Source organism: Haemorhous mexicanus, chromosome Z (genome assembly GCF_027477595.1).
Source record: "Haemorhous mexicanus isolate bHaeMex1 chromosome Z, bHaeMex1.pri, whole genome shotgun sequence".
Classification (NCBI taxonomy): Eukaryota; Metazoa; Chordata; class Aves; order Passeriformes; family Fringillidae; genus Haemorhous; species Haemorhous mexicanus.
Genome location: NC_082381.1, coordinates 5,624,197 through 5,651,058, shown reverse-complemented (window position 1 = coordinate 5,651,058; position 26,862 = coordinate 5,624,197). Strand labels below are relative to the sequence as shown.

Sequence of the window (26,862 nt, the reverse complement as noted above, 5' to 3'; positions counted from 1 at the left end):
GACCAAGAGATTTAATTTCCAGTATGACTTCAGGCAAAACCCTCAACCCCCAGCTATTTGGATTTTATGTGCTGGGGATTACAGGATTTTCCAGAGTCTGGCAAGTCCTCTTCCTTCCTGTACAAGTCTTTGGAACCATGTAGCTTGCTCTCTGAGGTGAACTCTTGTAAGAAAGGAGGGAATTTGCTCTGAATCTCTCCAACATCTCTTAGTGCAGGTTGCTGCATGGGAATGGCTGAGGTTGAAATCCTCAAAGGAGAGGTCCCAGGTTTGGTGCCTGGGGCTGCTCCTCTTACAGGACCAGCTGTGCATGTGTGTGCAAAGGGACACTCCAATGAAGCCGGCCTTTCAGGAGTTCATTATGATTTTACAGTTCATTTCATATAGAATAAACAGATGTATTCACTATCCTAACTCTTAAAGGTAGCTTTATTCCTTCACTTTTAAAGTTACTCCATCCTATCATTTTGCTGAATTATGAATGTATGCCAATATTGCTGCCTTGATGGTGGAGAGATGGTATGGCTCAAATTTCATTTTCAATGGATTTGTTTCATTGCTTCAAGTATTTTCTTATAATTTTTTTATCAATTTTGATCAATACTCTTAAAAGTATTTCTGTATTTCAGATGGTCAGCTGGTGCAAAGGGATGAACTTTCATCAGGCACTACAGAACAGTGTTGACTTGCAGCCTGCAGGAATCAACCCATTACTCTTTCAATTTACCTGTATTCTATCCCATGACCATGCTAAACACCCCTTTACTTTCCACTGCCTCTACAGAAGCCAAGGGCAGACAGAGAAAAGAAGACACACTTTAGGCAACATTCCTATTGCACAGGTGAGAACTGTGCAAGATGCATATCTGATCACCTGCACTTTCAAAATAATTTCTCAAGGTCAGGCAGAACCTCCTCATAGTTTGCACCAGGATGTTCAATTTCCCCACCTGGCCATGAATATTGTTCCAGCAGAGCTCATGTCCCAGCCTCTCACACCACAGCCCAGGGAAGCAGCTCCACTGACACCAGAGAAGTCCCTTGTGTACACATCAGTGTGTCCCCACCCCACCTGTGTCTGTCACCTGAGCTCATAGAACCCTGATGTGCCCTGTGACCTGCTGGACCCATCCAACCTGCAGGAGATGAGCCCTGTGTGTACAAATTTTAAACAGCCCTCGAGACATCTTTGCTTACCCTGAGTGAAAAAGGTGTAAATATCAGAAAGTGTGCTCAACAATGGAGAAGTGCTGGGGAGTGAATTCTCCTGGCCATCTGTGAGTACCAAAAGCCCAGTGCAAAGCCCTGGTTGTACCTGCCACAACAGAGGCAGCCTGATCCTTTTCGCAAACAAATTGCATTTATCCAGGAGCACCTAACCCACAAATGTAGCTCAGCTTGGATTTCAGGGTCATTTTCAGTGGGCACACAAAGAATTAACAAGCTCTCAGCTTCTCTGTTTTAGATACAACCAACCTCCCTTGCCTTCTCCAGCTTTCTAGTCCAGCTGGAAGGAAAAAACACCCTCTGTTCTCAGTGGATGGAGAATGTGACAGCTCAGAGATCAAGTGAGAGCCATAAACCATGTTCTGAGCAATGGTCAAACTTGAGGAAGGTGCTGGTGTGACTGCTGGGGCTCCTGGCCTGTGCTTCAGGAAGACACAAGTCTGTTCTAAACCCAGAGCCAGAGGAGGTGATTACCTTGCCTGCACTAAAGCACAGGAGCAGGTTTAAAGTCCAGGCTTTGCAGGCACAGATCATTTTTGGTAAGCTGTCCCTTCCTTCAGTTTGGTTGCTGTGCTCAGGGGCTGAGTCCAGGCTGGGGACAGCACCTCTCAAACAGCCAAACCTTGTTTGAGGGGCTGGGCTCTCCACTCTGAATGAAAAAACTCATATCACAAATGCAAAGTGGCAGGCAAGAGTCCCAGAACAAACTGAGTTGGAAGGGACCCTCAAGGATCATCAGCCCAACAACTGGGCCTGCACAGCACTGTGCCCAGGAGTCCCACCATGTGCCTGAGAGCATTGTCCAAACACTCCTGGTCTCTGTGCTCCAGAGAGGTTGGGGATGCTCTTCCAGCACACCAGAGGTACCATCCTGGGGCAAAGTGCTGCTCTCCAGGAAGGCACCAGCACTGCCCAGCCCAGCCCAGCACCGAGGCACAGGGAAGAGCACCCACTCCTGGCCTTTGGTTTCCTGGTGTCTCCCACTGCCTGGCCAGGGCAGAATGCCTGCCTGCCTGCATGGAAACAAAGCCCTGCTCCCCTGCTCCTCATCCCAGCACCCTCTGCCCACCCCTTTTCAGCAGTGCTGCCTTTTTGCAGTTTAAATGTTCCTTTTTAGAGTGCCTTTTATTTCCAGCTTGGAGAGCAGCGGGATGAGAGATGGGATAGGGATGCTGAAGTAGTGATTTACATAATCTGATTAACAGAGGATTATCCAATGGCTGCTGAACAGCCTTAGTGTGCTTGAGCTAAAAACCTTACTATTCATTGCTCTCACCACCCTGCAGGGCGGCTGCACCTGCAGCACAGCTAATACTCTCCTGGGGACTTCAAGGAAGGAGAAAAGCAGGGGCATATTTTTATTATTATCTGGGGGAGGGTTGATGAGCTGCAGCTCCTTGTGTGCAGCCCCTAATTGATCTGTCTGTATTAGTCACTGGGAAGATGAAATGAAAACTGAGCCAATTGGCATTATCAGGAACAGCCATCACCTTTGAAAAGGGCCAGCTTGTATGGCTCCTCCCAGGTTCCCTGTGGCCAATTCAGCGGGGCCCATCCTGACCTGCCATGAAAGGAGCTGGGTAGAAGGGTCCTGCACATGCAAGGACCTGAAGCACAATTTCCCCTGTGCCTTGCTCAGCTGGGAGCAAACCAGGCCCAGCCCTTACTCGAGGACCTCTAAGATCATCGAGCCCAGCCATGAGCTGCCAAGCCCACCATAAAACATGTCCCTAAGTGACTAATCTACATGTCCTTTCTATCCCTTCAGGGATGGTGATTCCACCATTTCCATTGTCAGACTGTTCCAGTGCTTGACAAAGCTCTCAGAGGAGAAATTTTTCCTGGTATCCAGTCTAAATCTCCCCTGGCACAACTTAAGGCTGTTTCCTCTTGTCCTGTCACCTTGGAGAGGAGATCGATCCCCACCTTGCTATGACTGCCTTCCAGGTAATTGGAAGAAAAATAAGGTACTCCCACCCCAAACCTCCTTTTCTCCAGGCTAAATGATTCCAGTTCTCATAGTGGAGAGCAGCAAACCCTCCTGTAACAATTCAGCAGGCAGGATGAAATAAAACCAGCCTGGAAGGACAGCTAAATGCCACAGCTCCTTTAAAACACTACAAAACTCAGCACCACATCAGGGCATCGACTGGGGCTGAGTCCAGCTCTCCCAGAAGGAATGGGAGGTGGGTGAAATTCAGGTCCTGGCAAGGCAAGATGCATTCAACATCTGCTGGTTTCAACAGAAGCAGGTCTGCACCCCAAGCATGCACCCATGATGAAGGGTTGAAACCCCAAACTGAGAAACATATGAACTCTGGAATGGAAAGAACTGGGGACTCAGAGATCTTCAGCTCAGGAGAAAAAACAGACAGTGTGAGCTGGGCCCTCCTGCACAGATTCTCATCAAAACCAGGGAAAGAGGAAGAATTTGGATTTTTTTTTTTTCTCCATTATACAGAGGGACATCTGCAAGGCAGGCAACTATAAAGGGTTTAGAACATTGCAAGGATACTAAAACTGGACTTCCAAGAAGAAAAGAGACACACAACCAATTTTAATCCTTCCCCACCCCCCAGACCAATAGAAATGCTGCAATATAATCACCCAAGACTAATTGTGAGTCTTTGTTTCCAGGAGCACACTCCATCCTCACAGCAAGGTCTGGAGATGCTTTACATATTCACTGGTGACTCAGACTGCTGCATTTATCTCTGAAGACCTGCCTGACAGCTGCCACTCACAGACACCACCTAAACAGATTTACAGCTCAGTGTGTCTTTTTTACTCCTGCCCACGGTGCGCATGAACAAAGGAACACCGTGGCCTAGCAAAACAGAGTGGTTGCAGAGTGTGGTGAAGTCATCCTGCCTGTTTGCTCATCCAAATTTTCCTCCTCTTCTCAGTCATGAAGGGGGAATGCTTCTGATTTCGGGGTAAAAACCACAAGAACAAAGGCTGAGAAGCAGCCACCAGGGGACACATTTTGTGTACACAGCCATCAGCACTGAGGAGGTTGGTTTTTTTTTCCAAGGAGCTGTGACACAGAGAAATGTCCTTTCACTGTTCAGCCCACTGTGCTGCCTGGAAACGATGACCCCTGCCAGCGGCTGGACAGCAATTGCACCTGTGGGATGTCCAACAAGGTGTCCAAGGTGTCCATGGCAGTGGCATCTCCATGCTCCTCTCCGTGGCAGAGGTGTTGCCAAGATATTCCCATGCTTTGGTGTAATTAATATTTCTGGGTTTAGGAGTTAAGTAGTATCTACAGAAAGGGATAACACTGCATCCTGGGGTACACAAGCTCTCCTGCTTTGAGAAAGATAATCTCTGTTGCTAAACTAATCCTTCATACTGGCATCTTCCCAGATGTCAAGAGGAACGAGAAGCCAACAGCAACCCCACTAGAATTTCTCTGTGCCATGTGCTGTGGGAAACCTGTTTCCCACAGAGCCTTATTTTTCTGTACAGCGGTACCTCTGTGAGGCCTCCTTACACCTCATGATTGTTTAATCTAGACCCTTGTCTCCTGATCAGAAAACCATTCAAATTGGCAAGATGCAAAATACACATGAGAGGAACTTGTGGGTGCTGGTGGGTAAAAGTCAGGCCCCCTCTTCACCTGGTCTTGTCACTTCAGTACAGGAATTGAAGGGCTAGGACCCAGTGCAGATCATCTGGCAGATGCCAGATGTCCCATGTTACGGTGTCCCAGAAAAGGAGAACATTTCCACAGATCACAGAGAGAGCAGAAACAACAGCAGCATCTGTTTACTCTGTCCTGTGTTCCCAGAGAGGGACTTTATATATATTCCCTGGAGGCTCGGAGACCAGAACAAAAACATTTCCTCACAGCTGCTATTACCTTTTTTCCATGCTTCTGTCCCCATAAAAAGCAGCAGAGCTATTTAGCTGCTGTCCATTCCCCAGGCACACAAACTTGACCCACATGAGGCACAGAAAATACACAGACAGCACAAACAGAATGAAGGGAAAAAAAACCCTTCTCCTGAGCAGCGGGCACATTTCTCATGATAAATCTTCAACATACAAATGGCAGCAGCTCCTCCCCAGCAGACAGCAGGCCAAGTTATGGAGCAAAAATCACACCAAGGAAACACATTCAAAATTCAGGGTCTAGGTCTGCCAGTGATGAGAGAGAGGGATGAATCTTGTGAGGAGGTTGTGCTGCTCCAGCATTAGGTGTCAGCTTAAACATTGGCTGTTCTCAGAAAGGTGCAACAAACCAGGGGCGCTTCCCTTTCTCCCTTGCCCAGCCCGGCCCGCGGGCCCCTCCCGGCTCCCTGTGCAGCTGAACAACTCTTTGGGAGCCCGGGACAGCTCAGCTCGGGGGCCCTGCGTTATTTATGAGTTTGGAAATCAGAGCCGTTCGGTTCACTGCCAGTAAATGGCAGCGATTGGAAGGAGGTGGGGCAGGGGGGAAGGCTTGTGTGCAGCTCTTCATTCTCTATTCCTTATGAAAAGGGAATCACTCCAGCTAACTGGCCCATGGAGATAAGGATTTCAGACAATCTGCATTAGCCCGATAAGCCAGGTTTGCATTTCATAAAGATTGTTTGTTAAGAACCTCAGTAAAATAAAATACAGTCAGGAGGGCTTATCAGCACAACTCATTTCCACCCGCACCACTCCACCTGTCAGCGCTGACATTCCCCCCCCCCCCCCCCCCCCAATAAATTAAGGTCCCTGCTTGTGTCCCGGGTCTCTGGGATGGAACAACGACCAGGGAACAGTGGGGGAGGGCTGGGGAGGAGAAGGAAGAATAGCCTGAAAGCTCCCAGCTTCGACTGGTCACTGTTAGAGCTGTGGTGCTGATCCACAGGGTGTGGGAGGGCAGAAGTGCCCACCTGGTGGGTGGGTTAGATCTGCCCTCTCCAGTGCAAACCAGAGCAGCTGGGCTGGCATCAGCAGCCTTCCCTCTTTGCCCTAGTGAAGAATCAGAACAGGAAAAAAGGAGTTTATCCATGTTTCCCTCTATTTCATGTTTTCCCACTTATGATGCCTCAGGTTTTAACTTCTGTACTGCTTTAGTCTGAGCTTCATATTAGGGGATGGTGAGCTCTCTTCACAGAGTAGGGAGACAAAACAATTCCTTCTCTAGTTGGGGACCAAGGACAGATGATCCAAATCTCAGGCCCAAGAGCACAAACAATGTGGACTGAAGAGAGAAAAAATAGAAGGACAGGACTTCTTAACCTAAAACTGTAATTGGACAATTAACTGCAGTGTGCAAATAGAGCAGAACTAATAAAGTGTGAGACCCCTGACCAGTCTTCCATTTTTGACCATTTTGGTTCATCCTGGGTGTAGCCCTGGGTGGGCTCTTGTACTGCCCAAGATGTATCTCTTGAGGCCTTTTAATAAATCCCTATTCTTTAGCTCCATCTAGTCTCTGTTCTAGGGCAGCCTTCACAAGGCATCACTCACATAAAAACATGTGACATTATGGACTCCCAAGCCCCTGCCCGTTTTTCCTCTTCCCTCCTCTCTCCTCCCTCTTCAAACAGGCCATAGTCTGGCATTTTGTTACAAAACAGCCTTGATGAATCACAGAAAACTATTAGCACACCCTCTGGTGCTCAGCTTTTCCTCCTCTTCTTTCCACAGTGCCTGCAGAGAATGCACCAAGGCCATTCTGTTTGGACAGTGCTGCCTTTCCAGGAGGTGGATGCCCACTTCTGCACAGACCCTGGGCATTATTCAGGTTATCACACTAATTCAGTGTTAGAACATCCTTTTCCAGCCCTCTTTGGATGGAGAGTCCCAGAGAAAGGCAGCCACACAAAAACAATTAACAAACACAAGGCCTTCCATGATTTGACACCCAGTGCAATTACAAAGTCACTTAATCTGTATCATCTGTTGTCTCCAGCTGCCATGGCTGCACACAATTTTAGAGTTTTTTGGCAGAAAGACCTTAGCAAGGCAGAAAGCATCCTGGCTGGGCTTTGCATTTCTACCTCAGTCCTTGCTAATGCTGTGGAGCAACACAAAAATTAGTGCCACAGGTAAGGACGACTCTCTCTCCCATCTTTTAAGGACTCCAACCCTCAGCATAAGCACTGCTGTCCAGCACAAAAGTTGCATTAGACCCATTTCAAACAGATTCCTCCTTTTCAGGCCCATTTGTAGGTGAAATCTGGGCCTGTGCAGCCACAGCGGCAAAGCCTTGTTCACTTCAGTGGAAGTCCTCATGAAACTCCCTTGCCTCAAAAAGTGAGATGGGAGATGTGGCAGTCTGGTCACCACCCTGGCCAAAATCCAAAGTACCCATCTCCAGGCTTCCACCAGCCTCATGCCAGCCTGCCAGATGAGATATTCATGAGGCCTGGATAACAACCAGAGCGTTTCAGAAGTGATTTTGGGAGGGATGGGAAGATTTGGTGGTCAAAGAAAGAACAGGCAGCAATAATTTCTGGGTCTTTCCTTGTCTTGTTCACAGGAGATATTGCGGTCCTTTACTCAGAGGTTAGGACACCTCCACTGTGCTGCAGGGAAAGGCAGGTCCCTGGGGAGCTAAGGGGCAGCAGATTAATTGGCTGACTTCATTAGCTGCTTACAGCAAAGTGGCTGTAAAAGAAGAGGCTAACGATGGTCCCAGCGCATTGACCACAGCAACAGCTTTATCTCAGCAAGAAAGAAGAGGCATTTCTTCTGATCAAACACCAAATGCACTACAGAGGCATCATTAACCCAGAGAAGTGGCTGCAGCAAACAGCCAGAGGCTAAAGGCATCAGCAGTGCAGGAGAGTCAACACAGGTGGCTACAGGCAGCACATGGAAGATGTTTGATGGAGATGGGTCCCAAACTCCTTCACTGGTGGTGTTCCTGTGTCCAGGTATGTTGGAGGTACAGGGATTGAGTTTACCATTAATGAATTTGTAGATGTCACCAGGCTGGGTGGGATGTGGATCTGCTGGAGGGCAGAAGGGCTCTGCAGAGGGGTCTGGCCAGGCTGGATCCATGGGATGAGGGACACCCAGGGGAAATACTGGGTCCTGCACTCAGGTCACAACAACCCCATGGAGCTCCAGGGTGGAGGAAAGGGGCTGGAAAAGGCCCTGGGGGGGCTGTGGCAGCAGCTGGACACAGCCCAGGGGTGCCCAGGTGCCTGATGGCCCCTGGGGCGGCAGCAGGAGCGGGGCAGGACCCGGCCCTGTGCCGGCCCTGCTGAGGCCACACCTCGAGGGCTGCAGCACCTCCGGGCCCTCACACAGGGAATGGAGGGGCTGCAGCGGGGCCAGGGCAGGGAATGGAGCTGGGAAGGGAATGGAGCCCCAGGAGGGGCTGAGGGAGCTGGGAAGGGGCTCAGCCTGGAGCAAAGGAGTCTCAGGGGGGCCCTTGTGGCTCTGCACATCTCCTGCCAGAAGGAGAGAGCTGGGGGGAGTCGGGCTGTGCTCCCAGGGAACAGGGACAGGAGGAGAGGGAACGGCCTCAGGCTGTGGCCAGGGGAGATTTAGCTGGACATTAGGAAGAATTTCTTCACAGAAAAGGTGATAAGACATTGGAATGGGATGCCCAGGGATCTGGTGGAGTCACTGTCCCTGGAGGTGGCACTCTGTGCTCTGTTTTGGCTGACAGAGTAGTGATCAGTCAAGGATGGACTCGATGATCCCTGAGGTCTTTCCCAACCTACTTGATTCTCTTACATGTATTGATGAGGATCACAGAGCAAAACAACACCTCCAAGGCAAGCCAAAAGCCCTCCTGACATGCTTTTCCCTTTCTGTGCTGGGACTGAGTCACAGAAACACACTCTTCTTTCCGAGCACAGAGAAGGACACCTTGTTTTGGAGGAGTGGAGGCTGCATTGCAGCACTGCAGAGCATGTCAGACCCTGGGACTGAGAAGCCATGCTCCAAGGAAAAAACACCTCATCTTCTTCCAAATAGTGCAGGAGAACCCACTGCATCACTTAACTGGGGGTACAGGGGTACGATCTGCTGATCTCTCACCCCCAGAGAGGGATGGAGAGGAGAATCAGGAGAAAAAAACCTGTAAAACTCATGGGTTAACAGTTCAGTGATTGACAACAAAGTGAAATACTAACAATGCTGATAAGAACAATAGTAGCAATAATAATGAGAGTGAGTAAAGACCAAAAGTAAGTGTTGGATAGCACAGCTTGCTCACCACCCATAGATGGATGCCCATCCCACTCCCCAGCAGTGATCAGCCCTCCCAGCCAACTGCCCCCAGTTTACACCCAGAGTATGATATTCTCTGCAACCCTTGGATTGTTCAGCTCTCCTGCCCCAATGACTTCTTATGCACCTGCCCACTGGTGCAGCATGAGGAACTGAAACATCCTTGATTTAGGGTATAAATTACATAGCAACAGCTAAAACACAGGTGTGTTATCAACATTTAGTCTCACACTGAATCCAAAATCACAGCACCACACCAGCTACTGAGAACATTAACTCTGTCCCAGCTGAAACCATGGCAATAAAGAAATTTTTTCACCAGATGTCTGGTCAGTCATGGAGGGACCCTTTTCCACATGACACAAATGTATCTTGACTTCCTAAAATAAAATAATTAATTAAAACAAATCACAAAAAAAGGGATAAAAATTCAAACCCAAAACCCAACAGCCTGGCCTGGCCCCTGTCTTTTCCAGCTGTTTCCTATTTAATCTTCTCTCCCTTTCCATGTTTGTTCAGAAATCCCTCTTTCAGTGCAGTTGAGAAAGATTGTTACTATTCAGGCAACCAAGCCTGAATGCTGACAATGTGAGATGATTACAGGAACCCAAAGAGCAAACACACAGATTTTTCAACAGAAAATGCTCCTGCTGCCCCAACCAGCTCCTGAGACACTGCTCTGGACAATGGCAATGATAAAGAAGGGCTGGTGTCAGCTCAAGGAGAGAGGCCACACAGTTCAACAGTAACTCCTTGTGGAAGCTGCTTTACTCAAGAGTTTTGCCTTTTCTGACAGGAAATGGATGGGTGAAAGGCGCTGTAATTATTTGCTTTATGTCAAAGAGAGCCACTTGGCTTATCCTGGGTTTGAAGTGGAAGGAACAGAAATGGCTGAGCTGAGGAAACACAATGCTAGTAAGTAAAGATTATCAGCTGGTGTAAATCATCTGCTGGTGCCACCACTTTACCAAAACAGCTGAAGTAGATCAGTGAACACAAGTGCCAGGCAGACTTTGATGTCCTTCCACGTAATTTCTTAAGTTCCCTTGTTCTGTTCTGCAATTCACAGTATGATAGAAACACACAAAGAGGAAGGAAACGAGCCTGAGCAGAGAAGCAGCTGCCCCTGAGCTTCCTGAACTGCTGTGTGAGCTCAGAGAATTCTACTGGGGAGTAATAAAGGACAGAAACACATCCCTGGGAGCCACTGCACTGTGACAGGCAGTCACCTTGGAAGGACATGTGTTATTACATGCGTTGTCTCTGTTGTTACACGTCTCGCTCATCTGTGCAAAACACACAATTACAGTGGGCAGTGCAAAGCAGAGACTGGTTTTCTCTGCTTTTTTCCCAGTTTTCTAGAGCTGACAGATTTCAGACTTCTAGAGAATTCTAAAGAAGCAAAGAATGCAAGTTGCTTAACATCAGCAACCAGCATCTCCCAGGCTCTGCTTCAACAGCAAGGGCATAACAAGATCAGCTACTACTTTTTCATCCGGACAGCAGAGAAAGACAATCATACTTCCAGGACCTCTCCTGCCTGCATCAGCAGAGTTTTGCCCATTTTCTGTGTCTGAGGTTAAAAGAGCAGCCTGGTAGAACAGACATGGGCCCTTCTGTCAGAATATGGCTCTTGGGCAGGTGAAAAGCATCAGCATCTCCCTCAGAGCCTCCCCGCCCTGTGCAGCCAAGCATTGTCCATCCCATGATTGTTCTGTAGCCTCAGCTTGGATCAGACACACCCTTTTTGGAAGAACTGCATTTACCCTTTTGGTGCAAACAATCACATGTTTTTTCAAGTGTTCAAGATGCTGCAGTTTTATCTCATTTCCCATGAGAGCATCACTCCTAGCATGAGCTCCAGTGCCTGATTCCAGAAATAGATGCTTTCTTAAGCTCATATACAAATGATGATTCCAATTTCCACCTTCTAAAAGCAGGAAGTTGTGGAATATTACAGAATCATGGGAAATAGGACCTCCCTCCAGCAGGAAGACAGGATTGAGTACAGTCAGTCCTTAACTACAGCCAGGTCAGCTTTGGCTGGCATTTCCCTCATGTGTTCTCAGTGATCCCCGAAGTCACAGGTTTTACACATTTCCACATGTTAAATCCTCCAGCTTCTATGCAAGTGGATGAATTTGCATTCCTCCCATTTACTTCTATTTCCTACCACCCACAGAAAGGAGCACACACATCCCTTCCTTTTCTTGTAGCCATCCTTTATGGCTTTTGAAAATAGCCTTTATGGTCCTTTCTCTTCAGGCAACACTATTTCTTCAATCTTTTCGTTTTTGATCACTTTTCTGTCTTTAACAGCTGCACATAAATAATGTGAAGAACATTGTTTGCTACAGGGAAGCCAAGGGACTTCACATGTGGTTGCTTAAGACCACTAGGAGAATTTAGGAATTACTGTCCTCTCCAGAGCACTTCCAAAATGAAGGCAGTAGTAAGTTAAGAAGGTAACACAGAATTAAGAATCCATTTCAGATGAGGCAATCCAGGAGAACCCAAGAGGAAGCACACCTCAATCTGGCTGTTTCTGTGGGAATGCCAAGGCTTCAGCCTCATGATGTGCCCTCAAAGAGGAGCAGTTCCATGATGTTCACACACTCCAGGGCACCAAGTCGGCATCCAAGCAGGAAATCTGAGGCCAGAGCACTGCACAGAATGATGTGCAATCTCTCTGTGCAACTGAAGGATCCTTTTTCCTACATGCAGGCATCTGCTTTATTCCAAGTATCTTACTGTATCCAAGTATCTTTATTAAATAAAAACCACCCAAAGACAGGCAGTCAATAAGCAGAGTAAGAAACATTTCAGAATTTTACTCTATGCACTATGTCATGCATGATATCTGCAATGAAGTGTGTTAAATGCTGCCCAAGAAGACAAAACAAAGGATGAAACTGCATCTCAAGTTGCAAATTAGACTGTCCTTTTAATCAGTGTTAAATATACACTTGTATCTTCTGAAGAGAAAACATTTTAACCTGAAGAGTACCTTACAGGTATAATCAACTACTCAAGACATCCTCCCTTTAAGGGACATGCATTTTTTTCATTAGTCTTTTCATGTACAAAGTCAAAAATTTGACAGATTGTAATTTTCTGAGAGCATCTTTTCTTTCACTCTTAAACATTTATCACATCTGAGAAACTCACAGACTTACTGCATGTTATTACACCAAGAAGTTCAGGACAACAGAGTTATGAACATGGAAACCACAAGGACATTCACCTTTTTTTCTTCCATTTTAAGGAAAAGGTACAAAAAAAAAATCTACCTGAGAAGTTATCCCTATGATGTCACAGTTACTTTAGAAAGTGAATGGTGTTAGCAGGATTTTACATCTCTCTCTTCTTAACCAGGCAGAACAAAGTTACCATCCAATTGAAGAGCCAGCCTGACAAGTTGTTGCCAGAAGCTGAACAATTTACTCCAGTGTTTCAGTGACAGGAGAAACTGAAACTGAGAGGACTGGCAGGATTACTGCTGCAAATTTGATGGAACAGTTGGTATTTGTACACATTTCTCCTTTCCCTTAAATAGAAGCCTCTGTTCTGTGGAACAGAAAACTGTGAGTAACCCCCCATTTATATCTACTTGCAGGAAAGCAGGGATAGCTGTAATTTGCTAAGAACCAGTAAAACATTTTGCAGGGAGAACACAAGGACTGGGACATTAAAACCAGAATTTTATTTCTTTTCATGGGGAAGCTATCCTGGCAGCGTGCACCTTCACATTCTTTAAGAAGGACAAATTGAAAAATGTCCAGTGTCAATAGTTTCTCCTTCCATTCACTTAGTGTTATACCATTACCAGATACCTCCTAGAAGTAAAGCAGGTGGTCACACAGGTTCTGTGCCACAGAAAGATTCCACTCCCAAGAGCAACCCGTTGCTCATGGTAGGGATGTACCAGCCTCAAATCAAGCACACCTGAGGTACTCCTAACTGTGGTGTTTTGAAGTTAAACAGTCACATATCTCCTTTGAAAAAAGAGGAACTTCTCTGAGATTTTCCGATCCTAACCTTCTCTCAAGCTTGAGAATTGAACAGTCTGAAGGTTTTGATGATCCCAGGAACTTCAAAGCCACCTGGCCACTGTTTACATTTAAATAGTCAACTGCCCATAAGTCCACTGCAGTCCTCTCTACTCCCTTTGTGCAGCTTTTGTTTCAGCTTCCCTTCCCTCTAGTTGCTTTTCATCTTCTCCTTTAACCACACGGAAAAAGCACAATGAAGGTGTAGAAAACACCTGTTAAGCAAAGGGAGGAAAATGCCTCCTTAGGAAACACGTGGGACATTACAAAGGAAATGGATGTCGATGCCTTTGGGCACTGGGAAATCACAAACAGACAGCTCTGGGGACAGGCTCTGTCAGCAGACAGGGTTCAGTAGATCTGGATGACATTGTCCCACTCATCAATAGGCCAGACTCCGTTGTCCTGCACGTTGAAGGGTGAGCTCTTCCAGTCCCATGTCTTCACAGGCACCTTCCACTCCGGGCCGTAGTTGGCCTCCACGTACTGCAGGGTTTCACAGGGCACGTGGACCTTGAGTTCCACAAATTCAGTCCAGCACAGAGTAAACTTGGGAAAGAGATACCTGTGCCAGAACAAAAGGGTGTGGTCACTGGCAAAAGACTAGAATGCACCTCTAAGTAAGTTCAAGGAGAAAGCAAGCAACTGCAGCAAGTGGCCATGTTACATCTATACTGCTTTTTCTCTTACACACTGGACAAGGGTGTTATCAACAGTAACTGGTGAACATTTGCTTCATGTGCTTAGGAAGGAGCCTTCCTAATTCTTTTGTTGCTTGTGTTCACATCATTCTGCCACCTATAGGTTAGTCCCTGCCTCTGCTTTGCCTGTTAACAAAATGGGATTGAATAGTTACCCCTTTCAGAAAGCACTGCATGCTTATGGCAGTGGAAGTTCACAGGTAAATTTCCAGAACAATATCCTATCAAGTGTCAGAGTCGAGGTGTTAAACAATACCAAAGTCTACCCACTATTCCTGCACAGGATCACTCCCACTTCTGAAGTTCTGAAGACTTCCACACAAAAAGAATTTTTTAAAAAAGTGATGCTAAAATTCCTTTTCACAGGTTAAAATAAAACCATAAACACTTTGTCGTTTTAAAAAAGGTTTGTACATTTCTATGATGAACTAGAACTGCCCCCTCCATCTTCTTCTTGCAAGCATGAAGTTAATTTAATTTCTAAGCTCTCAGCAAACAATATGAGAAAATAAAACAATTGTGCTTCATGCCTTAAGCGGAGGGAAAGAACAAAGTGATCAAGCATTTTTCGGATATATATCTAGAGACTTCTGATTAAACTGAACTCTTACACAAAGTCCTCTTTGTTAAAAACCTACAGAATTAGCTCACTTTAAGAACTAAAGCAAACAGTGTGGATTTGAATCCCAGACTCAGTTTTTGTAGATACTCATTCCCTGCTGGAGATTGCAACTGTCCAATATTAAATTTGCAAACAAAGAAGAAGCCTCAATTGCTGCAACTCCAAGACAGTATCAGGAGGATACATATGCTTGTCTCAGGAATGCTGAGGAAGTGTTTGTGCACATGGAAAAGCAAACCACACAGCCAGACTGTGAGGGTTAGAAACCAGCTCTCCAAGGAAACAGAGGCTAAAAATTACTATGAGAAATATTTTAGTGACTCAATGAGAAATGCTCTAGCTCTCCACCCCTCTAATTTAGATGCATAGAAAGCATGCCTGTGCAAATATTTAGCTTTCTGAAGAAAACACCTTCTACCTTTCAGTTTTAATCTTAGAAAAGAACTTCTACCCTTCTCTGTGATGACCCAGTAGAAATCAGCATCTCTTCTGACACTATAATTCCTTTAAAATGGTTAGAATAGATTTAGGATTCAGCATGAGCAAACAATCACTGTTTTTCGGACTGACCTCCTCACTTTTGTCTTCCTCCAAAATTCTGACAGGGTTGGGGACTGAGCAAAATTGAGGGTCATTCTGGTGTTGTACATAGTCAGATTAAGCATGCCAAGTGCTCTCACATCTCACAGTAAAAAAAGCTGAGTCTCTTTTCTCTTTTTGAGTGTGAATTTGTAATAACACATGTCTGGAATTACTTGGCTAAGAATTCTGAACAGCTACAGTTCTGACATGGCTCAGGGCCTTTATGGTGGTAAACAAGCAGTTTTCCTTTTTCTGTGTGTACTAAACTAAGAAACACCAGCTCAGAATTAGAGGCTTGGCTTCCTTATGAAGTGATGCCTAAGCAAAGTTATTAGTGAGCAAGAATGCTATGTTTGGAACTTTTAATAACCTACCACCAAAAATAACTAGGAGGCTACAAGAAAAGGAAGGAGTTTTGTGGAAGATGGAGTTCCAAAAGAGCTGTAGTACCCAAGGATACAAAATCTGGAATGCAGCACAGGGTCACATTGATCCCCTATTCTCATGTCTTGGACCAGTCATCAAAAAAAAGGGGGAAAAACATCTCTCAAGTATCCAAGGTTTGATGGAATTTTGAAGGAGCAGTGTCAACTCCATTGGCATGGAAACAGCTACTGCAATTTAGATGCAACAAGAGCCAAAGAGGAGGTAAAGGAATTTATTGGTCAGTTTGCTTTTCAGAATGCACCACACATGAAAGCTGGAACTGCCGCTATATTCTAAAAAAAAAAAAAAAAAAAAAAACAACAACTTTGCTATATGGTACATTTTCTGTGGGGATATTCCAAGAGCTCTTTCTTTTGTCTATTTCTAAATGTGCCTTTTGAAGCTGGTTATCAAAATATCTTTCCCAGTCTTTATTTATCACTTCAGAACAAAGATAACTAAGACAAGGATTTGGATATTATCTCCAGCTGGATGACAGTACTCACAAAATTCCCATTAGCTAAATACAAACAAATGCATTTCAGGAAAAATATGAAAGATAATGAAATCCTATAGACGTCTACAAGGTTTTCAACTAGTCTGCAGCAATCTCCTTCTGAGTGAAGGCACGTGATTGAAAGAAATAAATCTAGTTATCAAAAACCATATTCAGTTTGCTAAACTGATTTGGATTAAATCATTAAATTAAATTATTAAATCATTGCTGATTTAATACAGAAAGGTGTGAAACAAGAAACACGGGATCCTATTCAAAATTCCATTTTCAGAACATGAACAGTAAGGCCTGCAGGAACTGTCTGTGTTGCTGTCACTGCCCAGAATTCACAGTGCTACTTCAAAATCCCAAATTGTGGGCTTTTCTGTGCAAGGAGAGTTAAAGCTTTTTGCCATAATACTTCCTCGTCAAGACAGATGCCTGAGGATTAATGTTCTACTACAAAATTAGATTGTGCAACAGACACTGTTGTAGAGATTTTTTTTTTCTCATCTTGGGTGTTTATGTAACTGGGGGCCTGTCACAGTCAGATAAGATCTGCTTGATATATGATGTGCCAGCCCTGCTTTTGATTTCACAAGAAATCTGACATTTACTCTCTAGTAAGGCATAGGACTGTTCTCTTTCTGCTTCACTGGTCTCAGAGTGCAGAATCTCCACTGATTCCCCTATGACATCCACATTTCCACAAAGAGCACAGGCTTTGCCAGGCAACATCACACAAAATGCCATCAGTAAACACTAAATTGTTCAATTTCTTTCGTACTAGTGGTACAAATCCAGTTCTTACTTAAATTTCTTGCCTGATTTGGCCTGAGTTCCTCCATTCCATATGTGGTCATCCTCTTCATAGAAGAAAAAAATGTCAAGTTTCACATCATCTTCTCCCTGAAAAGAGAGTTCCAAGCTGTCTTCCACCTGGAAGATAAAAATACACACTGTATATACACATAAAAATACAAATCAACTTATGTCAGCAGAAAACAAATTATTTTTCATTGGATACACAGTTATATTTCTATTCTAACTGAAAAAAACACAGTAACTCTGCATTATTTTTAGTATTAAACACTCCTGAAACTGAAGTCAAAGTTACAGATCTACAGAAACACACACACGAAGTAAAATGTTCATTTTCTATGTACCTTGCCAAATTTGTGCTTCAGTGGCAACCCTGCTTTCTGAAAGGCTGGAATGATATCTGCTTTGTAGTCCCTTATAAAGATTCCCAAATCCACATCCTTGCTGTGAGGAATAACATTGCACTGCCTATACCAGCCTGAAGGGGAAAAAAATAAAACAGAAAAATCCCAAACTAGTTAATTCAGGAACATGAATTTAATAGAACCAAAGCAACACAAAAATGAACTGTCCTAAGATACACAATGCAAAAGTCTTTGACTTTTGAGGCCATAAACAAGACTTCTGCCTTTTTTTAGCATGGGATGAACCACATCAAAGGAAACAAGTATTACTGCACTTATAGTCATTTCTCTCCCTTCAGAAAGACAAGAATGCAAGAGAAAACACAGATAATGTATCTTCAGTTTCCTAATTTAACTGCATTAAAAAAAACCAAAAACCTTCTTTATGTGGGACCAAATCTAATCAGCAGTTAACAGCTACAGGGCCACAGCTGTGCTTCTGATTTGCAACTATTGTTTTATCCTGCATCCAAGATGTTAATCATCTTTCAATCACCACTGCAAAGCAGAAGGACACAAAGTGGGACATTCTTTTGTCTGTTTCGTTAAGGTATCTTTTAGTAACTGTTCATTCAGAAAATTATATTCCCTAGTGTTAAATAAATATAAGGCAAATGTGAACATACGAGTCTTCACTAAGTGTTTCAGTAACAAAAGAATCCTCACCAGTGATAAGACACTTGTACCTTCAGCAGAACTGAAAACTTGCATTACCTACTTCAATGGACTGCAATTTTATTAAAAGTTTGTTTTGAAAGAGAATAAATTAATGTAAACTGCATTTTAGAAGTCAGTGACAAGCATCTAATTGCAAGGGAAGAAAAACAGGGTTAGTGTACTTGGACAGCAGAACAATGTGCTCAACACTGTATTTTCCAACTGGCACTTCAGTGAATTCCAAGTCACACAAATTAGGGAACTGTTGATTACTTCCTAGCAGGGATGAACACAACACAAGTAATTGCTAACAACACTAAATGCTTCATTGGAAATTTGCCCAGCATCTCTGCCGCTCAGGTTTCTAAAGAAAAAGCTTTTTTTCAGGAGAAAAAAGGCCTATTGCAATACAGTTATTACCTTCCAACCCAGTTCTTTTGGCCTCTGCTGACATCACAAGCACTGGAGGATGAAGTGTTTAAAGTTTCAGGTGAGTTTAAAAATGCAACACAACACAAATTTTTACCAAGACATGTTCCACTGCTCAGCCAGAACTTCACTCCCAAGTTATTCAGTGTCAGGGCAGCCAGATGAAGCAAGGATTTTGCCTTTTTCCTGAATTCCACTGCATCAAGAGAGGCATCATCAGGATACAGCTGGAAGGCAAGAGTAAGCAAGTTACTGTCAGAGAGCAAACTTGTCCCTTCATTTTCTCAGCATCCTAGGGAAAAATGACCTTAAAACATTTACTTAACTAATTCCTGGGCTAATATCTGTTTTTACATACACAGTCCATGTTCAGAACATGCACTGGAATGACAGAGTGGAAATTAAAACTCTGAATCATCAACCTTCCTTTTTTTTTCCTAACCACAAGAATGAAAATTCACAGTTGACTACAATAAGAAAATATGTATTAGACTCTGCTTCTCAGCACTTGGCAGCAACATGGGTGAGCTCTTGTTCTGCACAGGCTGAAGTCAATTCCTGGAGTCCAAGGAGAACACAGGGATAGAATCAAGTCCTTGCAAATCAAGGACTTTTCCGACCTCCAGAACTCCATGATTAATTTATTTGGCGCCACCAAGTGTCAGAGTTGGGTGTTGAGTTTTAAGAAGAGCTGTCAAGGAGAAACAGTGTGAACACAAAAATCTTCCAGACAGAACTGTGATGAGGTCTGCTGTCCATGCAAAACCAAAACCAACACAAGGGCTGGGCAAACATTACCAGTTCTAACAAAGGAACAACCACTCGGCTTTGTGATGGATTTCTTTAAGAGCTCTTGGGCAACAAGCGGCCGAAATGAACTTTTCAAAACAGGTGCCAGCTGCTTGTCTCAGTGTTAAAGCTCCAGCAAAGTTCAATAAATATTTAGAGGCACATTTTCTCTGCCTGTGGTGATTTCTGCCTGGAGACTGAAGTAGATTATATTTTTCTGTCTTCTACATGTGAAGGGACAACGCATGGATGCCCCTGTGACCCTCCTGCTACCTAAATAAGGATCTACAGCCTGCTAGAATGAAAAGGAGTGGTCCTCCCTTTAACCTGAATGACTGAAGACTGGAGCCTCCAGTGCCCTTTTTCCTGCTTCCATGAACTCAGAGATGGCTCAGATTCAGTGGCCTGACTCTGACTCTGTAGTCTTAACTGTAAACTCTTGATCACCTTATAACTCATGTCCTTTCCAAGTTAGGATAAAATGCCCCCCGCACTGCAGCAGAGACATTTCTATCTGCTAAATCAAGAAGCAAAATTCTAAAAATAATGCTCTGAATAGTGGTGAAAACATTAGCTTACACAGTCAGAAAAGCAATTAAATCAGTCACTTTGGAATGTGACCATTTCAGATAAGCCAAATGAGGAACATGGAACTGCATGCAGGACATTGTTTAATTTCACGTTTTGGAACTCTTTTCAAAACTTCAAGGACTGCTATAAGGAAAGTTTTCAGCTATGAAGATACACAGGTTTTATTTGTGTATCTAATAAAACAAGTCAGTTCTATTTACGTAAGATCCATTTAACGGTAAAGGTGTGTAAGAACTATGGATATGTTGGTTCCCTCTTGGAAAAAAAACGTGCTCACAAGTAAAAAACAAAAAAGGCCATGATCTTCAGGTAAAGTTTTGATTTCATTACCACTTACTAAGCTCTGTGGAATGCAAATCAAGTTTTGTATTTAGCTCTGTGCATGTGAACAGTCCCATTTAGGTAAAAAACCCCAAAAAACAGTGAACTGTTCTTAGGTTTGGGTCAATCAGTGAAAAACACATTTAATCTCAGAGACACCACCCAGTTACCACTAACCTGAAAGAAAGCCCGAGCTTCTCTGTACCTACATTCAAGAAATCTAGAGTGGGACATCTCCTCTAGAAAACTGGACGGATTTTTTGGAATTTGAACTTTTAAGTCATCAATGGAAACGAGCAGAAGTTCTGGCCTACATGGAAAGAGAGATAATATATTACCCTATTTAATTCCATTACAATCCACATAGCACTTCATCCTTTAACTCAGGTTATAATCTTAATGCACACTACTGGTAGTGATCCCTCTGTCCAAATACAGCCCAAACCAATTATAAATGAAAAAAGCAACAATTGAGCTTCACCCAATTACCCACACATTTCAAAACTTAGTTTGAAAGGAATTCCTACACCTCCAAACCCCAGGTTGGTTTGTCAGATCACTGAATCCTTTACTGACTCATGACTTGAATTTGTTCAGAGATGTTGTTCAGTGCATCTTAAAATTCAGACTATTGGGTTGTCTAAGTAGTACGGGATTCACTTCAGAATCAATTATTACGCTGTACTTTGAAGCTATTTGCTTTTAAAAAGTAAAAACTACTCAGCCTTCATAATGATTGAAGAGGGATTATTTAACAGCTTACACACAACTGTTCTTTATGAGAACATTTAGGCACGTAACTCATAAAGATTCCATGTTTTAAAAGGACAAAGGAAAGGGGTCAAATTAATGGAAAAAGTTAAACAGATTTATTTTGATGTGTGAAATGTCTCAATATTTTTCTCATTTTCTCAGAAACTATGTTCTCAAAGCTTGCACTTGGGGGTCTGACTCATACCTGAGCTGAATTTTAGAACCTGACTACAGGAAAGAGAGTAGTTTTACACACAGAGGAAGTAATTTTGGGAGTGCCATTGTGGCTTTCTCCTTCCCCTGCTGTGAGCTCACTTTTCATATGCCCCAGGGTAGCGGCCGAAGTGCAGTTTCCGGAAAGGCACAAACTTTCTGTCCATGTGTTGCTTGAGTCTCAGGGGTCCGTGCCAGAGGAAATTGCCACTCCTCTCATAGAAGACCACCAGGTGAATGGCATGGGATGCCAGTTTGAATATGTAGTGCAAGGGAATTTCCATCCCAGACAGGTCATCCATCCCATCCAAGCGGGGGTCCTTGTTTATAATCTTTAGCCACTGGAACCCCATCTTCTCAGCAGTTCTAAAAAGGCCCACCTGAAAAGGAGAAAGACAGGAGGCAGAGCAGGCTAAAGATTAGAGAAACCAAAATTGGAAGCGAAATGCTTATTACTAACTCATGCCATTCCTCATTTTCATTTTTGAATCAGGCTTAAGCACAAATGAATCAAAAATCTCTTAGAGCTTGAAGACTAGCAGTCATGAGCAATTCCAACCACCTTCTTTCCTTGTATTAAATTTTGTCCTTCAAACTACAAAATAAAATAACAAATAAACGTTGTAAGCCATGCTTGGATTAGGTTTGTTCCTTGCCACAGCACCCTACCCTGTACTGTGAAACTATTGTCTAAAACTGTTTTCCTGCCAAATTTGGTGTTCCTAAGTCCTTGAATAACAACACCACTAACACAAAAATGATTAGTACAAAACCTTTTTTTGTGGGACAAATAAAAATCTCACCAAACAGTGAGCACTTCACTCTGGTAAAATGTAATAGTTCTACAAGCAAAGGGACTTAAATTCTGGCTGATTAAAAAAAAACCAAACAAACCAATCAGCATCTGAAGAGCCTTTCAAATCCCTCCCTTGAAATGTTCTGTATAAGCATATCAGCTTCTCCCCTGAATGATACAGAAATTACCACTGAGACACAAAGCAATGGGAAAATGGATTTATCTCAGTGTGTTGCCATACAACTCTACTCTTAGTTTCTTCACACTTATGGGTAAAACAGATGCCCCATCTGGCCCAGAGTGACACCCTTCTTCACTCAAGTTCTTCAGTGAAATAGTCACTGATCACTTCGGTGTCTTCTGCTTTTTCTAATTAAATAAAATTTTAAAATTAAAAAAAATTGAAATTAAAAAAAAAGAAAAAAGCTGTTTGTCACTGGTACCTTTAGTCTGTAGAAAGTAATCTAATAAATATTTCCAGACTACACTTAATTAATGAAATAATATTGGATTTAAATTTGTCCTTCATCACATGCTACACCTCAATTTTGTCCTAAAACCACAGAGAAGCAGAGATACCATTAAGTATCACCAACACATTAGGTGAAATGGTATTAATTATAAGGATGTGCTAAAAGAAATGTAAACCAGCAGACTGTGATAATTTTTCCAGACTTATCACATCAATAACTGCATTTCCTTCTTGATAAATTCCCAAACTCCAGATTTATAACAGATGCACCTACATTACAGCAGGCTCCAGGCTCTCCTTCCTTTCTAAAAGACCTTCTTTATTTCCTTTTGGCATAGACTCTGACAACTAGTGGTTTTTTTAATATTGTAGACAGCTTCTAAAAAGTTTCAGCTATAAGTTACTCCTAATGTATCCAGGCTAATAAATGGGCAACTTTCAAACAGAGTTTCCTCTGCCCACAATATTACCACCACATGAATTCAGATACAGACATGCAAGCATTAAGTGGCAACATCAAAGAACAGCTGGATGCATTAAGATACACAAATGTGAACAGAAAACTCACACTTACATCATGTTTCCATGTCTTGTCTAGTAGTGCAAAGGTAGTGAAGTCTCTTGGAGCACAGAAGTATTTGCATTCTGGGCTGGGGCCATCAGGAGAGCTTCTGATCTGCTCAATGTCTTTATCAACCAGTCCCAGAATCAAAGGATCGATCAAATACACTGGAATATTGTGACTGGATATTAATCCTAGGAACTTCCTAACCACGTGCTGTTTGACAGAGGACAGAAAGACCATCTTTGCATTAAAACTCTTTGACAAAAAGAAACCCCAACCCACTGAAAGAAGGAAATCTTATCTCCCAAATACATCCTCTGAGTGTACACTTCACTTCCACAAACAGTTGTGAAGGTGAGTGAGAAGGTAGGATGCAAGTGTCACACAGAATTTGCATTCTGGTCTACCCAGGGCACTCAACATTGCATAAGGAGTAAAAAAGCTGCAGCAAGAATATTCTGTGCCTAATGCAAGGGGTCATTAACTTGATTCAGTGGAGAACATTAATCAAGCGCATTTAAATGTCCGTGGCACACAGAAACCACTTACAACAGCCACAGTCACCCTGCTACTTAAATGTATTCAACTGTAACATTGTCATGTAATGATTTTAAAGGTCTGGATTCAGGGAGATGTGAAAACATGAGCACAGGATGTGGGTCAACAACATAGTTTTGGCAGCAGCATTACCTGTGTGGTACAGGCACAAGCAAGGCCACCCTCATAGTGACTTCAGCTACACGAAGCTGAAAGGAGAGTGATGTGTTTGTAATACTTCTGTGACTAAAACTGGCACACCAGAGTGATGAACGGGAAAAAAAATCTGTGCAAAAGTATCCACCATCCCAATCCATCACTACTCCAGGAAAACAGATGCTTTCAGCTGAAACTAAGTTAAAGAAACCATAAATAATGGTAGAAAAACATGGCCTTGATGTTAAGTCACCAAGAGAAACGTGTTCAAATTTAGTATTTTGGACACACACTGCAGAGACTCTAAGGAAAGCCTGACATGGATCATGGCAAAAAAGGAAAGCAGGATCATGGCACATCCTTTCTCACTAATGATCTCAGAAGAGCAAGTTAAACCTTTAGGAGAGCTCTGCCCACAGACTGGAAGCCCCCTGTGACCGTGACACTTCACACCTGGTAGGCAGCTCCAAGGGGTGTCACCTCCAAGAACAGCAAGGCATTCCTGGCACAAGCAAGCAGTCCATAGAGCAGTTGGTCTGGATTTTCTCCAGGGATAGCTCTTAGCCAGAGCACCTTCCCTCTTGCTCAGCAGAAACCAGGCCTTTAAATAGCCATTCTGCTAATTAACAACATTATCATGTTGCATCCAAACCGAAAGGCAGCCAGCTTCCAGCACATCCTTCTCCTTTACCATCTGTGCTGTTTTTCCACTGGGAGATCAGTTAACAAAAAGTCTTCTGTAAAACTGTTTCCAAACAAATCCCAACTACAAATACCATAGCGGACCTTCTGATTCACCAGGGTGGGTAGTTTTGGTTGCATTCAATCTTGCAAGACACAACAAATATCCCATTTCGAGCACCTAAGAGCACTCCCAGCACTGGTCATGAGGGCTGGAATGCAGCAAGTGGTGAAAGCTGAAATGTGACATTTTCCTGCTTGGGAAGAGCCTTACAACCCAGCACAAGCAGGTAACAGAACAGTGACCAGCAGGTTAAAACACCTGGAGCTGGCAAAGCAGGGTTGTGTGACCCAGAGCTTCTCAGATCAACAAAGAAGTTGCATGGCAAAGCAGCAAATCTGTACAACATCCAGCCTGAAAGGACACAAAACCCTGGATCAACACTTCTGTCTCAGAAAGAACAAGCGTTTCTTCCGAAACTTCAACACATCCGAGCACTGGGTCGGCAAAGGCTGTGAAGCTGTAACTATTTCTCAATTTTACTTTACACTGATGTTTCGATACTCTGTTTACTGAGCTAAGTTACAAAGTGTATCTCTTCCCCCTTCAAAGCAGAAAGCGCCCAGTGAAGAGTGAGAACTGGACCCTGAATTTGCAGATCCAAGTGGATTCTGAGACTTGTGGAAGAGCTGTATGAACCAGTGACACTGTACATACCCATCTAGTGCTGTCTTGGCCTGACTGGCTTCCTCTGGCTTTGGAAAAAGCTGCTCCATTCTATAAAAAAAAACAACAGAAACACCAACCAACCAAAAAAAAAAAAAAAAAAAAAGGAAGGGAAGGAGAAGGGAGAAAGAAGAGAAAAACCCCAAAGTTTCAATTGAATCCTTGTTCTCTTAACATGACACTCGGGGTCATTTATCCACTTCATGGTTATGGCTGGGGTTATGCCTCTGGTCATGCAGCTACAGTGCTTAATGGGAAATCATAAACAATTGCTGTGGCTTAAATATATTTAGAAGGACAACCCAAGCCTCAGGGACCTCCAAACATGCAAGCATTGAGTGGTGAGGCCTCGGGTTTCCAAGCCAATGTGTCAGTAAATGTAAAACAGGAGGATGACAAACCCTGTCAGGCAAATACCACAGGGGAAGGAACAGTGGGACTGTGCCTCAGTCTTTCCAGGTGTAATCCCAGACAATTCAATTTTAAGGACAGCATTTTCATGTGAGACAGTCAAGGCAGCTGGTGGCTCAGCTTTTGGCTTTTCCAAAGCACAGAGAATTTCTCAGTTGTTGTTTAAACAACAGAAACGGTGAGAAAGAAGATGAAGGTTGCAGCAGCAGCTGTCACTGACACTGCCTGCACTAAATAAGGAAAGAAAAGACAAAAAACAAGTCAGAGTGCTTTGAAACCTACATGAGTCTTCTGTAAAAATAAAAGAAGTTCCTTTGTCGAGTCGGGGTTGCAACTGTAAACTAAGAACCACCAGAGGATTTAATTTACAGTAACATTCACTTCCTCTGCTGTTGCAGAAAATCACTCGCCTGCACGTTCCAGGTCAGGTATAAAAAGAGATACAAACAGCATTCCAGGTATAAAAGGAGGATTTAAACTGCGACATCCAGCACTTCAGGAGCACTGAGTCACAAAACCCTAAGGCGACTGCAAAAAAAAAAAAAAAAAAAAAAAAAAAAAAAAGTTGTGATTTCTCTCCGCCATAGCAGTATTGGAAAACCTGCATCCACCAAATGCTGCCTCCCTTCGGCAGAGCCCTCAGACAGAGCTCGCTGCGACTTCGGAGGCAATAAAAGTTACCGAACAACGAGAGCTGAGGGCTAAAAGCCGCCGCGGCGGCTGGAAGCTGGCGGGGGTATCATTCCCTCCGGGAGAAATCAGATGGCCCTGGCTGACACAGTGACTTGGATACCAGGCTGGGAACCCAAACCCGACTGTACCCCCGCCACCGGACACCGGCCTGGGCTCCCCGCCCACCCTCGGAGCCGCCCCAGGGAAGCCCGGGGGCGGGACTGACGCCCACACAGCGCTGCGCAGAGAAACCCGGGCAGAGCGCTCCCTCTCTCACCTTCTGCGACAGGTAGAACTTGTAGTAGCACAGCTGGAAGAGCAGGAAAACCAGGCTGGTCAGCGACAGCAGCGCCAGCACCACGTTCCTGTTGATTTTCTGCATCAGCCCCGGAGGGGTCCGGGAGCCGCTGCCCGGCCGCCCTCACCGCGATGCGGCTTCGGGCCGGAAAGGGCCGCCGCAAAGCGCAGCCCGCCGTCGTAAAACAACCTCCCCGCCGCTGTCGTAAATCCCCGCCCCCCTTCACGGGGGTCTCTCACCCACTCCGGACCCCCAAAACCGCCCCAAATCCCCCCAAAATGAGGCGGCGGTAAAAC

General features: G+C 44.1%; 1 protein-coding gene across 4 annotated transcripts; it reads right to left on the bottom strand.

The window, feature by feature from the left end:
• Positions 1-12,315: 12,315 nt before the first annotated feature.
• FKTN (fukutin) lies at positions 12,316-26,730 on the bottom strand. 4 transcript variants are annotated; one of them, XM_059873693.1, is made up of 9 exons: positions 26,546-26,730; positions 25,177-25,236; positions 23,094-23,297; positions 21,354-21,631; positions 20,463-20,595; positions 18,682-18,811; positions 17,439-17,572; positions 17,097-17,211; positions 12,316-14,010 (listed from the first exon to the last, which is right to left on the bottom strand). In XM_059873693.1, exons 1-9 carry the CDS (start codon positions 26,648-26,650, stop codon positions 13,889-13,891), a joined length of 1,281 nt encoding a protein of 426 aa, XP_059729676.1. In that variant the 5' UTR covers positions 26,651-26,730; the 3' UTR covers positions 12,316-13,888. The 4 variants fall into 4 exon arrangements, with proteins under 4 accessions (XP_059729676.1, XP_059729675.1, XP_059729679.1 ...); XM_059873692.1 differs by having other exon boundaries at positions 17,084-17,211; positions 26,546-26,729; XM_059873696.1 differs by lacking the exon at positions 26,546-26,730 and adding an exon at positions 25,879-25,897 and having other exon boundaries at positions 17,084-17,211.
• Between the last annotated feature and the right edge of the window lie 132 nt (positions 26,731-26,862).

What these genes read in the sequence shown, in the direction of transcription:
- FKTN (XM_059873692.1), bottom strand. Translation starts at nt 26,650, where the DNA reads ATGCAGAAAATCAACAGGAACGTGGTGCTGGCGCTGCTGTCGCTGACC. An exon ending in ACAAGACATGGAAACATGAT is followed by an intron (nt 21,632 to 23,093) that starts GTAAGTGTGAGT and finishes TCTCCTTTTCAG; the next exon opens with GTGGGCCTTTTTAGAACTGC. An exon ending in TACCCTGGGGCATATGAAAA is followed by an intron (nt 20,596 to 21,353) that starts GTGAGCTCACAG and finishes CTTTCCATGTAG; the next exon opens with GCCAGAACTTCTGCTCGTTT.